At 49.7% G+C, this 11,760-nt stretch overlaps 1 protein-coding gene across 16 annotated transcripts in view; it reads left to right on the top strand.

Annotated features, from left to right (window-relative positions):
* Positions 1-11,760, top strand: part of CAMTA1 (calmodulin binding transcription activator 1) — a 248,112-nt gene that overhangs the window by 205,622 nt on the left and 30,730 nt on the right. For 13 of the 16 annotated variants that reach the window (XR_011730433.1, XR_011730434.1, XR_011730435.1 and 10 more), the window contains 2 exons: positions 1,970-2,096; positions 2,859-2,993. Coding sequence is in view for 11 of the 16 variants with exons in the window: in XM_071767412.1 (XP_071623513.1) it covers positions 1,970-2,096; positions 2,859-2,993 (262 nt within the window). In the remaining 5 variants the exon portion in view is untranslated. Of the gene's footprint in view, positions 1-1,969; positions 2,097-2,858; positions 2,994-8,421; positions 9,222-9,244; positions 9,347-11,760 lie in introns of those variants that run through there. The other 3 variants (XM_071767420.1, XM_071767419.1, XM_071767421.1) reach the window with 3 other exon arrangements.

Here is an 11,760-nt window from a genome sequence, read left to right as displayed (position 1 = left end):
TTTCATTAGTGGGACAGGGCCCTTCACTTAGGAAGCACCCGAACAGAAATGCTTTGTTTCATTGAAAAGGAGAGTGTTTCCCCCCATGACAGCTTCAAGGTTACCCATATCAGAGCAATTACAAGTTGGACTGTACTTTTCTTGTCTCAGTAGAAAACTGGGTCTGACCTTGTCATTGCTCCTTCTCTGGAACATGACACAGTCTGTGGTGGTCACCACTGGTGTTATCTATTGATTGCTTAACATGGAGCAATGATGGACTGGTAAGAGCTGAACCCACTTAGGCTTCCTTTGCGAGGGGCATGGTGTTTCGGGGGGACATTTGGCTGTGTTGGGTGACAGATACTGCTGTACTTTGTTGTCTGGACAGTCTGACTCTTGCTTGTGCAGAAGGTCCTAAAAAAATCAACAGAAAGTTCTGACAGCAAACCTGCACCCTTTCTGGTGAAAATCTTTGTTTTGCTGCTACCATGGAAATGTATTTTTGTTGTTGTTGTTATTTATTGCTACACTAACGAGTCGTTTGACTTCTGCTAGCAGAGATGGTTTTATTTTTGTTTCATGCATCTCCGTAGCCTCACTGAAGGTTTTTCAGACCCAACGCTGCTCTAGGGTTGCGTTCTGGCTGTGTGGGTTCTCCAGCCCTCAGCAGGACCCACACGTCCTCCTCCGGCTTTCCACACACCGTGTGCGCTCGGAACCCACTCGAGCAGCTCGGCCACGGATTCCAGCGGCAGAGCAAGGGGCGATGGGGCCGGTGTTGGCCTCGGTTCCCCGCGGCGGTTGTGCCCCGGCCCGGCGGGGTGCGAGGCCGCCGAGGATGCCGCTCCTGAGGGCGGGCGGGAGGCGCTGCCGCCGGCGGCCGCCCGAGGGCAGCAGGGCCGCGGGGAAGGGATGGGACGGGAGGCAGTGGCAGAGGGGGCATGGCGGGGCCAGGGCCCGTATCCCGGGCTGGCCTGGGTTCTCTCCCCGGTGGAGGCCCCGCTGCTGCCCCCAGTCCTGCGGCCTCTGCGTTTCTTCCCCAGCAATAGTGTCAGGCGCTAAAACGTCGTCTTTGGGGCGTTCTTTGGCAGAGAGCACCTGACAGGGGATGGAGGAGGAAGGTTTTGATTGGATTGACAGGAAGGTGACCATGAGCTAGCGGTGTGCCCAGGTGGCCAAGAAGGCCAAGGGCATCCTGGGCTGTATCAGGAATGGTGTGGCCAGCAGGTCCAGGGAAGGGATTCTGCCCCTGTGCTCAGCCCTGGTGAGGCCACAGCTTGAGTCCTGTGTCCAGTTCTGGGCCCCTCAGCTCAGGAAGGAGATTGAGGTGCTGGAGCAGGTCCAGAGAAGAGCAAGGAGGCTGGGAAGAGATCCAGCACAAGTCCTGTGAGGAAGGGCTGAGGGAGCTGGGGGTGTTGAGGCTGGAGAAGAGGAGGCTCAGGGGAGACCTCATCACTCTCTCCAGCTCCCTGAAAGGAGGTTGGAGCCAGGGGGGGTCAGGCTCTGCTCCCAGGCAGATATCAGTAAGACAAGAGGCCATGGGCTTAAGCTCTGCCAGGGAAGGTTTAGGTTGGATATTAGGAAAAAATTCTTTCCAGAAAGGGTGATCAGGCACTGGAATGGGCTGCCCAGGGAGGGGGTGGATTCTCCATCCCTGGAGGTTTTTAAGAAGGGACTGAATGTGGCACTGAGTGCCATGGTTTGGGAACCACAGTGGCAGTGGATCAAGGGTTGGAGTTGCTGATCCCAGAGGTCCTTTCCAACCCAGATGGTTCTGTGGTTCTCTGGTCTGGGACAGCCTTGGGACAGCCCTGGTGCTGGGGGTGTGGTGGATGGAAGGACCTGTGCAAACACAGCCCCACTCTGTGCCATCCACTGCCATCAAGTGCCAGCCTGGTTCATCTGCCATCTCAGGACACGGCCCTCTCTGGAGATGTCTTCTGTAATGCTATTTCCCCCCATCCCCACCCCCCTCTGCTCTTCACAGGGAGGAGTAAAAGTCCTAATTACTGGTCCATGGCAGGAAGCCAGCAATAATTACAGCTGTCTGTTTGATCAGATCTCAGTGCCTGCATCTTTAATTCAGCCAGGGGTACTGCGCTGCTACTGCCCAGGTAAGGAACATCTCTCTCCTAAAGCTGGGGCTTTCAGAGCAAGTTCTCAGCCTCATAGTGTTGTGTATGTGTCTTAACTAAGCTCATGGACATATTGTGGAAGGTAGTGAATAAAGGTCAAGCAGCTTTTACTTTTTCTCTGACCTATTTAGAGTAAGATCTGCAATTTAGGATCTTGATACATCACAACAAATGTTATTTAGAAGCTCTGAATTAGCTTTAAAATAACCATTTTAAATAATATAAAATCATTCTAAGTATTTCTTTAATTTTGAAATAGCAGATTAAAGAGCAACTGTTCCTCAGGGGTGCACTCACTTCTCTGCTGACTCTTAATTTGCCTATATTCTGCACTTTATCCTTGGTGCTTACAGGATAAGAGCACCTCAAGCCTCCTTGCAGGAATTTTCAGTAGTGCTGGATGACCTCAGGTATATGGAGAATAACTTAGCTTCATTGCTAGGCCCTAGCTTCCCACTGGAAATCCAGTGAGGATGTTTAATCTTTATGAACACGTGTGATTCTGCCTCCTGCCAAAACAACCCACATGATGACTCTCAAGCTTACTCTTCATGTTTGAAAATACAGGTTGGCATTTTGGACTCCTTAGTGGTTTAGTTACAAAAAATATTGTCAAATGCTCCCTTTCACTGCATCTGCCCTTATCCTGCTGCTCAGCACATGGGGAGATCAGTAGGGTTGTATCTAGCTGTGCATTTCTGTGGGGAGGTCTCTGTCTTACCACATGCCCTTTCCTTCTAGCTCATGACACTGGGCTTGTGACTTTGCAAGTTGCCTTCAACAATCAGATCATCTCCAATTCTGTGGTGTTTGAGTACAAAGCCAGAGCTCTGCCAACCCTGCCTTCGTCCCAGCATGACTGGCTGTCTTTGGATGGTAAGAAGCATGCAATATTCTTTATTGGAACTCACAAAATGGTAGGGCCATGAAGGAAAGGAGCAGCTTCTGGTGTGGGGGAGGGCTGTAGAGGGGTGAGTTTGTACTGCAGGGAAGGTCTGTTGCACAATTAATCAAAAACCTCATGCTGAAATTTGTTAGTTCTTTTGGTGTGAACAAAAGGTGGCTGTATTTGATGGAATGGAGACAGAGGGGTGACTCTGTGTGTGCAAGTTTTAGGTTCAGGTTTACCTGGTAACCTTATACCCTAAAAATGCATTTTATAAAGGAGCAAAATGAAAAGGATAGCAGGGGAACTTAGGAGTCTGAAAATTCATTTCCCTTCCAGTCCATTTCCTTAGTGCAGTTGCTAGAGAGATGCAACTTCCAACAAGAGAGATCAAGGAGATGCAGTGAAAAAGCTGATTTGTGTGACATGCTGGGAAAGGAACAGTAATACAGCTTTCACCTTTCTTCTTTGTACAATCTTAGCAAAGTCCCAGCACTCCTGCTTGGTGAGCCATTTGCTAAGTGTCTTATTTTCTCAGCTAAATGCAGGATGTAAGTACAGTAAGATCAAATCATCAGTCTTCAGAGATGTCAGAGATGAGATCCTAATGTTAATGTTACAAAGTGTGACACAAAAGAAAAGTCACAGGAGTAGTTGTTTCTGTAGGTCATCCTGAAGGCAGGAGAAATAACGAGCTAATATACTGATGCAGTTTGTTCCTCAGTCAATTAACCTCATCCTATTTTGTCTGCCAGCTATAAACATGGTAACTGTGATATAACACATGCTTTGGCAAATCTGCCATGGATATTACTTTTGATACCAGCTTAATGCCTTTAAAATATTGCTATTTTTACAAAGGAGACTTGAAGCACAGCTGATGAGAGCACCCACAGTGCATCTGGGGTAGGTGAGGAGGAGCCATTTTTAGCTGCATTCTGTCAGAGCAACATATGTACGTGTGCAGAGTCTGAGATGATGCTTTTGAAAGCAGTTGGAGAGCAAATAGAATGTCAGAGTAGCATCAGGAATTATTTCCATGCATCAGGTTGTTCAAGGTTATCCACTGATGTCAGCAGCAGACTGACACATCCTTCCCTGGCTCTCCCTCTCATGTCACATAACACAAATGTTGAGTTTGTCTCCACTTTCTGACCTGTGCTGTAATGTTTCTCATGCCACATGCAAGAGGGACATTTCAGGGCAGCACTGCTTTCAGCATTTGTCAGACATCAGTGGAACAGAGACAGATCACTCTGTCTGGTGCAGGAGTACAGAGAGGTTTGTAACTTGGCTGTAGTGATACTTGTAAACAGGACTGGAAATAGCTCTGAAAGAGGAGGTGGACATATTCTGATGTTCAGCATGAAAATTGAGTTTGCTTGAATTCTGAGTGTTGGAAGAGTCTGCAGGTGCTTTTCATCTGCTACTAAGGGTGCACGTTGCATGTGAAGCACAGCCAGGGCTGATGTGATGGAGATTGATATTCAGCTCTTAGCAATCTCTCCAGTCTGGCCTCCAAGGTTTTTAAACCCTTGGATAGGTTTTTAAACCCTTGTTTGACAATTTCCTCCGTGCTGCTGAATGGGGAGGAGGTGCAGAAGGTGGCTGTGAGGGCTGTCTCTGGTGTTCCTGCAGTTTGTCTGGGAGCTCCTGGTTAGCAGGTGAGCTCTCAATTAGAGGTTGTTATGATGTGGTGATGGTGGGAGGGAGGGGCACTGCAGCAGTGAACAAACCAGGGCATTGCTAAGGGAGGGGAAAAAAAAAAGTAAGAGGAGCGCTGCATTGCAGAGGCCCTACAGGGAAAGAGACTGAATAATTATCCTAACCATGACTTATCAGAAACCTCTGCCTTGATGCAGAGTGCTCCAAAGGGAGCAAATTACACTCTTATTTAAAGGACTAGCAACATTTTGCTGTTTATTCTTAGAGAACAAATGTTAGCTTAGCAAGGGAAGGTGTAAGCTAACGTGAGTTGATTCTATCAATAGAATAAATACACAAATCCCTGTCTCCTCTGTTTACTTTAACTGCCCTGCTTCAAATCCTTGCCCTACTGCCTGTAATGTAGTCTTGAGGGAAGAATTTCAAGGAATGTTTGTGGTCCCAAAATATTGACTGGAATTTTAAAATTCTTCCTAATTAACTCAATGGAACACTGAGTTCCTTTGCACTGTTAGAACACAGTTAATGATTCCAGTCAGTGTGACAGCTGCAAGAGAGGCAGGGTTAGCAGTCAGCCATACCCCAGGAACAGCCTAGTAAAAGAATAAGCAGTTTGTCTTGCATAATTCTTCCACAAATGTCTTTAAAATAAAGACATCTTATACGTGAACTGTATATTTTCAGTTACATCAAGACAAAAATGAATCTGCTGCCTTTGTTCAGTTCTGCAGGTACAGTTTAGCCTTTAGCCTGTTTCTTAAGGAGGTGAGTCCTTAGCTGCTCACAGACCAGTAGCTTCAATTGCTCTGCAAGCTCCTCTTGAGAATTTAGTGCAAACAACTCAAAAGTGTTGTGAGAACAAATCCTTCCATGCCTCCTGTTTATAGAACTTTCTTAAGCCAAGTGAAGGAATGTGCAGAGGAGTTCTAAGGGGCAGCATGTTGCATGTTGATCCTCTGAAGGGCTTCATCCCTTTCCAGTGTCTGTTCTGCACTATAGAGGGTAGGGCACCCTTTTCCAAACTAGACACAGTCTCCCTTCTTTTATTCTGAGTGGTAGAATAGTGGTGATCTTTCTATTCAAAGAAAGTCTTTCTCATAAAAGAAGCACTTCCATGTAGTCCTGATCTTCTCTCGTAAACTTGGCAGCCTCTGCTTCTTTCCCAATAAAACTGACAGTTTTCAGAAGCCATCATATGCTTCCATAGCCATTTGACCTCACTTTTCAGTTACTGTCTGTAAGAGGTTCTCTTCATGCAAACAAAACTTTTTAAGCAAACAGTGACAGATGTAACAAATTAAAGAGTCTTTTTAGTACAGATTTCTAAGGGAAAGCATGTATTTTTTTTCCTCCACTGAAACCCTTGCTGCTTTCCAGAAGTGTCCATAGAGATGGACATGGCTTCCATGGCATGGGACAGGGTCCAGAAATTCCAGGGAGAGTGATGTGAGTGCTCCTTGGCATTATGCTTACACATCAGAGGAGTGAGTGCTACCATAAGGAGCCCAAGCAGCACTTAAAATATGGGCAGACAACATGTGAACTGATGAGTTCAAGTATGTATGGGATGGTGTCATGGTTTAGGCCCAGCTGGTACCAACTGGACCTCCACTTACTCACTCCACCATGGGACAGGGAGGAGAAAATCCACCTGAAGGTTTGTTAATTGAGACAAGGACAGAGAGAAGCATTCCCCAGTTATGGCAACAGGCAAAACCAGACAGGTTCAATTTGGGAAAGAAAAAAAACCCTAATTTAATCCATAAAGAGAACTAGAAAACATGGCCAGATCTTAATACCTTCTCCCCCACCACTCCCTTCTTCCTGGGCCTGGATCACTTCACTCCTGCCTCCCCCGCAGTGGCACAGAGGGCCAAGGAGTGGGGTCAGTTCACCACACGGTGTTTTTGCCCCTTTTCCTCCTCTTTTCTTCCCCCACTCCAGGGTGGGGTCCCTCTCATGGGAGAGTCCCTCATGAACACCTCCAACATGAGTCCCTCTCACTGGGGGCAGTCCCTCAGGAACAGATTGCTCCAGCCTGGGCTGTCCCTGGAGTCACAGCTGCTGCAGGAACAGTCACCTCCCCTGGCACGGGGTCCTCCAGGGCTGCAGATCTACATCTGCCCCTCTCTGCAATCCTGCACAGGCTGCTTCTTCACGTCTGCTCACCTGGGACACTACAGGGGCTACCAATATACATCGTGGTCCTTCAAGGACTGCTCCACCATGCTTTTTTAGGGCCTACTCCACTGAATTCCTCCACGGGGCTGCACGGGCACAGCTGCCATCTCAACACAGTCTGCAGGGAAACCTCTGCTCACACCTTTCCTCCTCCTCCTTCACTGACCTTGATGTCTTTTCTATGTCATTTCTCTCTCAATTCTCTACTCCACTCAGTGGGTCCTTTTCTTATATTTCTACAGTTTCCTTTCCCTTTGCAGAGGCAAATGCAGCTTTCCATATCTGCTCTGCCTTGGGCAGAGGCTGAGCAGCAATTGGAACCTGGGGAGCCTCCAGCAGCTTCTCACAGAAGCTGTGGACCCCCCTGCTTCCAAAACACCCCTGCACTAACCCAAGACAGATGCCCAAGAGTGACTGGTGCTGAATGGAAACGGTCCTGATGCAAGAGAGCATAACAGGCAGTCTTACAGCTACTGTTGAGTTCTTAGTGTAGGATTTGGCTACCTTTCTCAGCTAAAAACCAGGAAAAGACTGTGGGGTTTGGTGCCTCACTCCTGTTAGCATGACATGGCCATACCTGTGGCACCTGAACTCGTTTCAACAGAGGGGAGGTGGATGGGGCCACATACACCCAAGTTATGTGTGACAGTACAGTGTGTACGTGCTACCTGTGGCATTTCAGGTTGACAGGTCTGTGATTTCCCTGAGGCTGTGGGTGTTCCTCACCAGAATCCAAAGAGGATGTCTGTTTACCAGGACCAGACACCCTTTCTAGCATGCAGATGTGATGAGATGCAGGCAACAAACAGTCCTCCAGGAGAGATGTGCTCAGCATCAGTGAGGTCCTTAGAAATACTGTTTTGCTGCCATAAAAGTGTCTTGGTAGAAGAACTCTGTCCATGAACAGCAGCACTGTTTGTCACTCCTCTCTCCATCTGTGTTGATGTGATGTTTAACTTCACATCCTGGATTATAGCACAGAGATGATTTATTTGGGGCCTCCCCAGGAAGGGGGATGAACATTTTGCACCCTGTTGTGGGGCTTTAGCACAGGACACGGATGGCTGCTCTTTCCACCGTGAATGAACTTCAGTTTTTTCCTGGTCTATTGCATTTCCCAGGCTATCCCATTTCTAGTTTTTCCTAAATAGTCTCCGACTCCGTGCTCCCTGTCTGTGTCTATCCTCAGGCTGGTGGCTGAACCCGGGCGAGTCAGAACCGGGACCCGTAGCTCCTCCGGGATCGGGGAACATTCTCTGGGATGTTACGTGAGGGGTTTTAACGCTCAGCAGATTTCCCTTCTCGGAGCTAAGAGGAAAAATATCATTATTTAGCGTGTGGCGAGATGAGGAGACCCGCACGGCAGAGCCTGGAGGTGCCGCCCCCGGAGCACGGGGGGGAACATGCGGGAGCTCCGGGAGCGGCCGGGCCCGGGCAGACAGACACCGAGGACGTCGCCCGGTGCAGCGGGAGGCGTCACGGACAGGGTGGTGACGTCACCGCCCGGTGCCGGCGGGAGAGGGGCCGTGACGTCACCGCGGGGCGGGGCGGCCCGGCCGCTCCGGTCAGACAATGGGAGGCGGCGGCCGCCGCGGGGCGGGGTCGCCGTTGGTCGGGGCTGTCATCCCGGTATGGTGGTGGCGGCGGCGGGGGGCCCCGGCGGGGGCTGAAGGCGGCGGTGGGACGCCGCACCCCGCCGAGGCAGCCTGAAGCCGAAGCGCCCGGCGGCGGCATTTGGGGCCGCTCGGGCGCCCCGGGGCCGGTACCGGCGCCACCGGTACCTGAGGGTGTCTGACGGGGCGATGGGCCCCTGGTGGCTCCTGGCGTAACGGGGCGGGGGCCTCCGCCGGACCCATCGCTCAGGACACGGTGCCCTCGCTGCCCGTCCGCTCCCGCCGTTCTTGCCGCGGGATCGTCCGCAGGGTCCAGCGCTCGGCGGGCGGGCGGGCGGGCGGCTCAGCTCCCCCCCCCCCCGCGCAGACGGACTCGCACATCTCCCGCATGCGGGACCGGCGGCCCCTCAGCCGGCCCCTGAGCGGAGCCTCCCGGCCCTCGGCTCCGGCTCCCGGGCTTTGTGTGCCGCGCCATGTCCCCGGCCGCCCGACACCGCCCGGCGCCTCCCGCTGCGGGCGGCAGGACTCGCCCCCTCCCCAAAGATGCCGGCGAGCGCTAAGCCCTGCGCGGCAGTGCGGGGGGGGCATGGCTGAGACCCCGCCGGGCTGCGGCAGGACCCAGGAGCTCCAGCTGGCTGCGAGAATGCGAGAGGCGACAGCCAGGTCTGTGGGGGAGCCCGCTCTGACCGCCCCCGCTGTGTGGTCCGCACCGGATGCTGGCCGGAGCCTCCGCTGATGCCTTTATAGCCTCCCTCCCAGGTCAGTCCTCTGGTGCCAGATGTTGTCAGTTTATTTACTTGGAAGCAGATAGAGGCACTACAGAGGGGTCGGGGACCCCCACCCTTTGCAGGTGGATGTGCAGATGTGACAAAGTGCTGCTTCCAGTAAGTATTAGAGGATGATGTTGTCGTGCAGTGTTTGTTTGGGTTGCAGTCTGCATGCTTCTGTGTTTGCCGTTCCTCCGTTGTACTTCCAGCATGAATGCTCCCCTTTTAAGCTCCTTGTGCCTCCCCTATTTTCTCCCTGTACCCCCAGCTGTGGGACACAGTCACGTTTCCATCTGCTCCCTCGCTCATCCCCAGCCCTTCAAGGGCTATTTTCAGGTGCAGGCTCAGAGTTGTGGCAGCACTTTTAGTGTAGCATCACACATGCAGAAGGACAGGTAGCATCCTAATACCCCTATATCACAGTCTCGTGTTCCCAGTTGGAATGGTGCAGGATGAGGTCAGTAGCCCAGACTTTCCCTGGGGGGGTTAGGGATGCTTGAAAAACGATGCTGCTTCATGCCAGGTTACTAAAAATCTTGGTTTGCAGGGCACTCCATCAAAAAGAGGACTAGCAAGAGGGATTCAGAATGCTGTGCAGGCCACTCCCAGTTTAGAGCTGGGGTAAACATGACTTCACTGGACTTTCTGAAAGCTTCCAGTGAAGGAGATCTCAGTCTCTTTTCCTGACATTCTCTAATATTCCAGTTTTGTAGCTTGTAGCAGTCCCTATTTCTTTAACTTTACAGCAGATAGAGCCCATTTTATATCATTCTGTTCATCAGTTTGGTGGTTTCTGGGTAAATATTTGGTTTCTTGAGTTTGCAATTTTTACAAGAGAAAATTTAGGTCAGAGATTTCACTGTCTTTACAGTACCATAGCACAGATACAGCATGGTGCCTCATGAGGTGTTTTTTTCCTGTTTATAGCTCCTTTCCCATGTAACCCTTGGAGAAGGGAGTCTCTGTGAGCAGTGGGTAGCACTGTGCAGGTGAGCAGTAGCACAGCATGTCCTCCTAGGCTGTTGCTCTTTGTATACATCCAGAAAGCACCAAAGAGTGTTTGATACCTATGGGAAAACCCACTTCTTATCTGGGATGCAGATAGTGACCTTAAACAGCCAACAGTTACTGTGTGAATTACCAAATAGTACAAGAAGTGACATCTTTAGCAGTCTGCCCTACCTGTAAGATACATCAAGTCCCTGTGGCATCTCTAAAGCCTTCCCTGCTTTGCTGAAGTAGCTTAAAAATCCTCTTGTCCTTAAGATCTGGGGAAGAGAAGCCTAAAAAAAAAAAGAGAGGCATCAAGTGTTTTATTGCTGTTGGTGTAGACACTGACATTTGGGTACAAATTCAGCCCAAGCCACCCCCCTTCTCCTCTTGTAATGGTATGGTGAAGAAAAGTAGGGAAATACACCATCTTTTGATGGAGCTCTGGCTTCTGGGGATGATGGAGAGGAACAGGGTAGTCCCAAATGGCATGGAAGTGATAGCTGAAGTCCTACAGCACTGGAAAAACTATGGGGAAAGTGTTGCTGATAAGAAGTCTTGCCCTGGTAAGTGGATTAATGGCTTAAAGTCACTACCAGTGCCTGTCCTTGCAGGTCTGGATTACTTCATTATTCCTGCCCATGTCTTGTAGTGTTTATTTCTTCTGTGAAAGCACAGACTCTCTTCAGCTGTCACTGAGGCTCAGTGTGTAAATACAGTGTTTTTCTCATCTTGTGTCTCAGCAGTTGTGGCATTTCTCACGAATCAAAAGACCCGGAAGGGACCTTTCTCACCAGCACAAATGTGCATTTGTCTTAGAATACCAGATAACAATTTTAAGTGCTTTTATGTGCTGGCAGAGACCATGACCTTTAATAGCTTACTGCTAAGTGGAGCTTTTTGTAATATGCAATGAAGATGCTGCTGCAGTTGCATTTCAGAAAGAGGTGTTTCTGCAGTGATGACACCTCAGAAATTAGTACTAATCCAGACCAAATTGGTACTGGGATAAGCAAGGTGTCCAGGATTTTTACTGTGTAGAAAAATCAAGCAAGGTTTTATAGGCAAGTGACAGATAATTTGTAAAACAGGAACAGAAGGGTGATACTTGGAGAAGTGGTGTGTCCTTAGGCTGCTGCCATCCCCACACACAGCTGCACTGGATGAGAGAATATGGGATGTCTTACTTGCTTTGCAAATCAGAAAAATGTCTTTGTGCTGAATGTTTTGGTTTGGTTTTGGTTTTTTTTGTTTTTACAGTGCTCAGCTGTTGCACTTCTTAAATTCAGTCTGTGTGTGTGTTCATAGAGTGAAATTGTTGTAGTGCAGAAACTTCTGTGGAAGAAACTGCACGTGCTGAGCAGCCAGTGCCCTCCAAGTGGCTTCTTGCCTCCTGAGTATTTCATCACAATACTTGGGAACATGTGCAGATCCACACCTCGTGCAGCACCATTAGTGCAGTGGTTAGAAATCTGGTGAAATAATTACATTCTGGGCATAGACTGCCCCAGTGGAATGTTTAGGATGTCATGGATCCTCAT

This window comes from Heliangelus exortis, chromosome 23 (genome assembly GCF_036169615.1).
Source record: "Heliangelus exortis chromosome 23, bHelExo1.hap1, whole genome shotgun sequence".
NCBI lineage: Eukaryota > Metazoa > Chordata > Aves > Apodiformes > Trochilidae > Heliangelus > Heliangelus exortis.
Note: the sequence above shows the minus strand (reverse complement) of the source record. Positions and strands in the feature narration are given on the sequence as shown.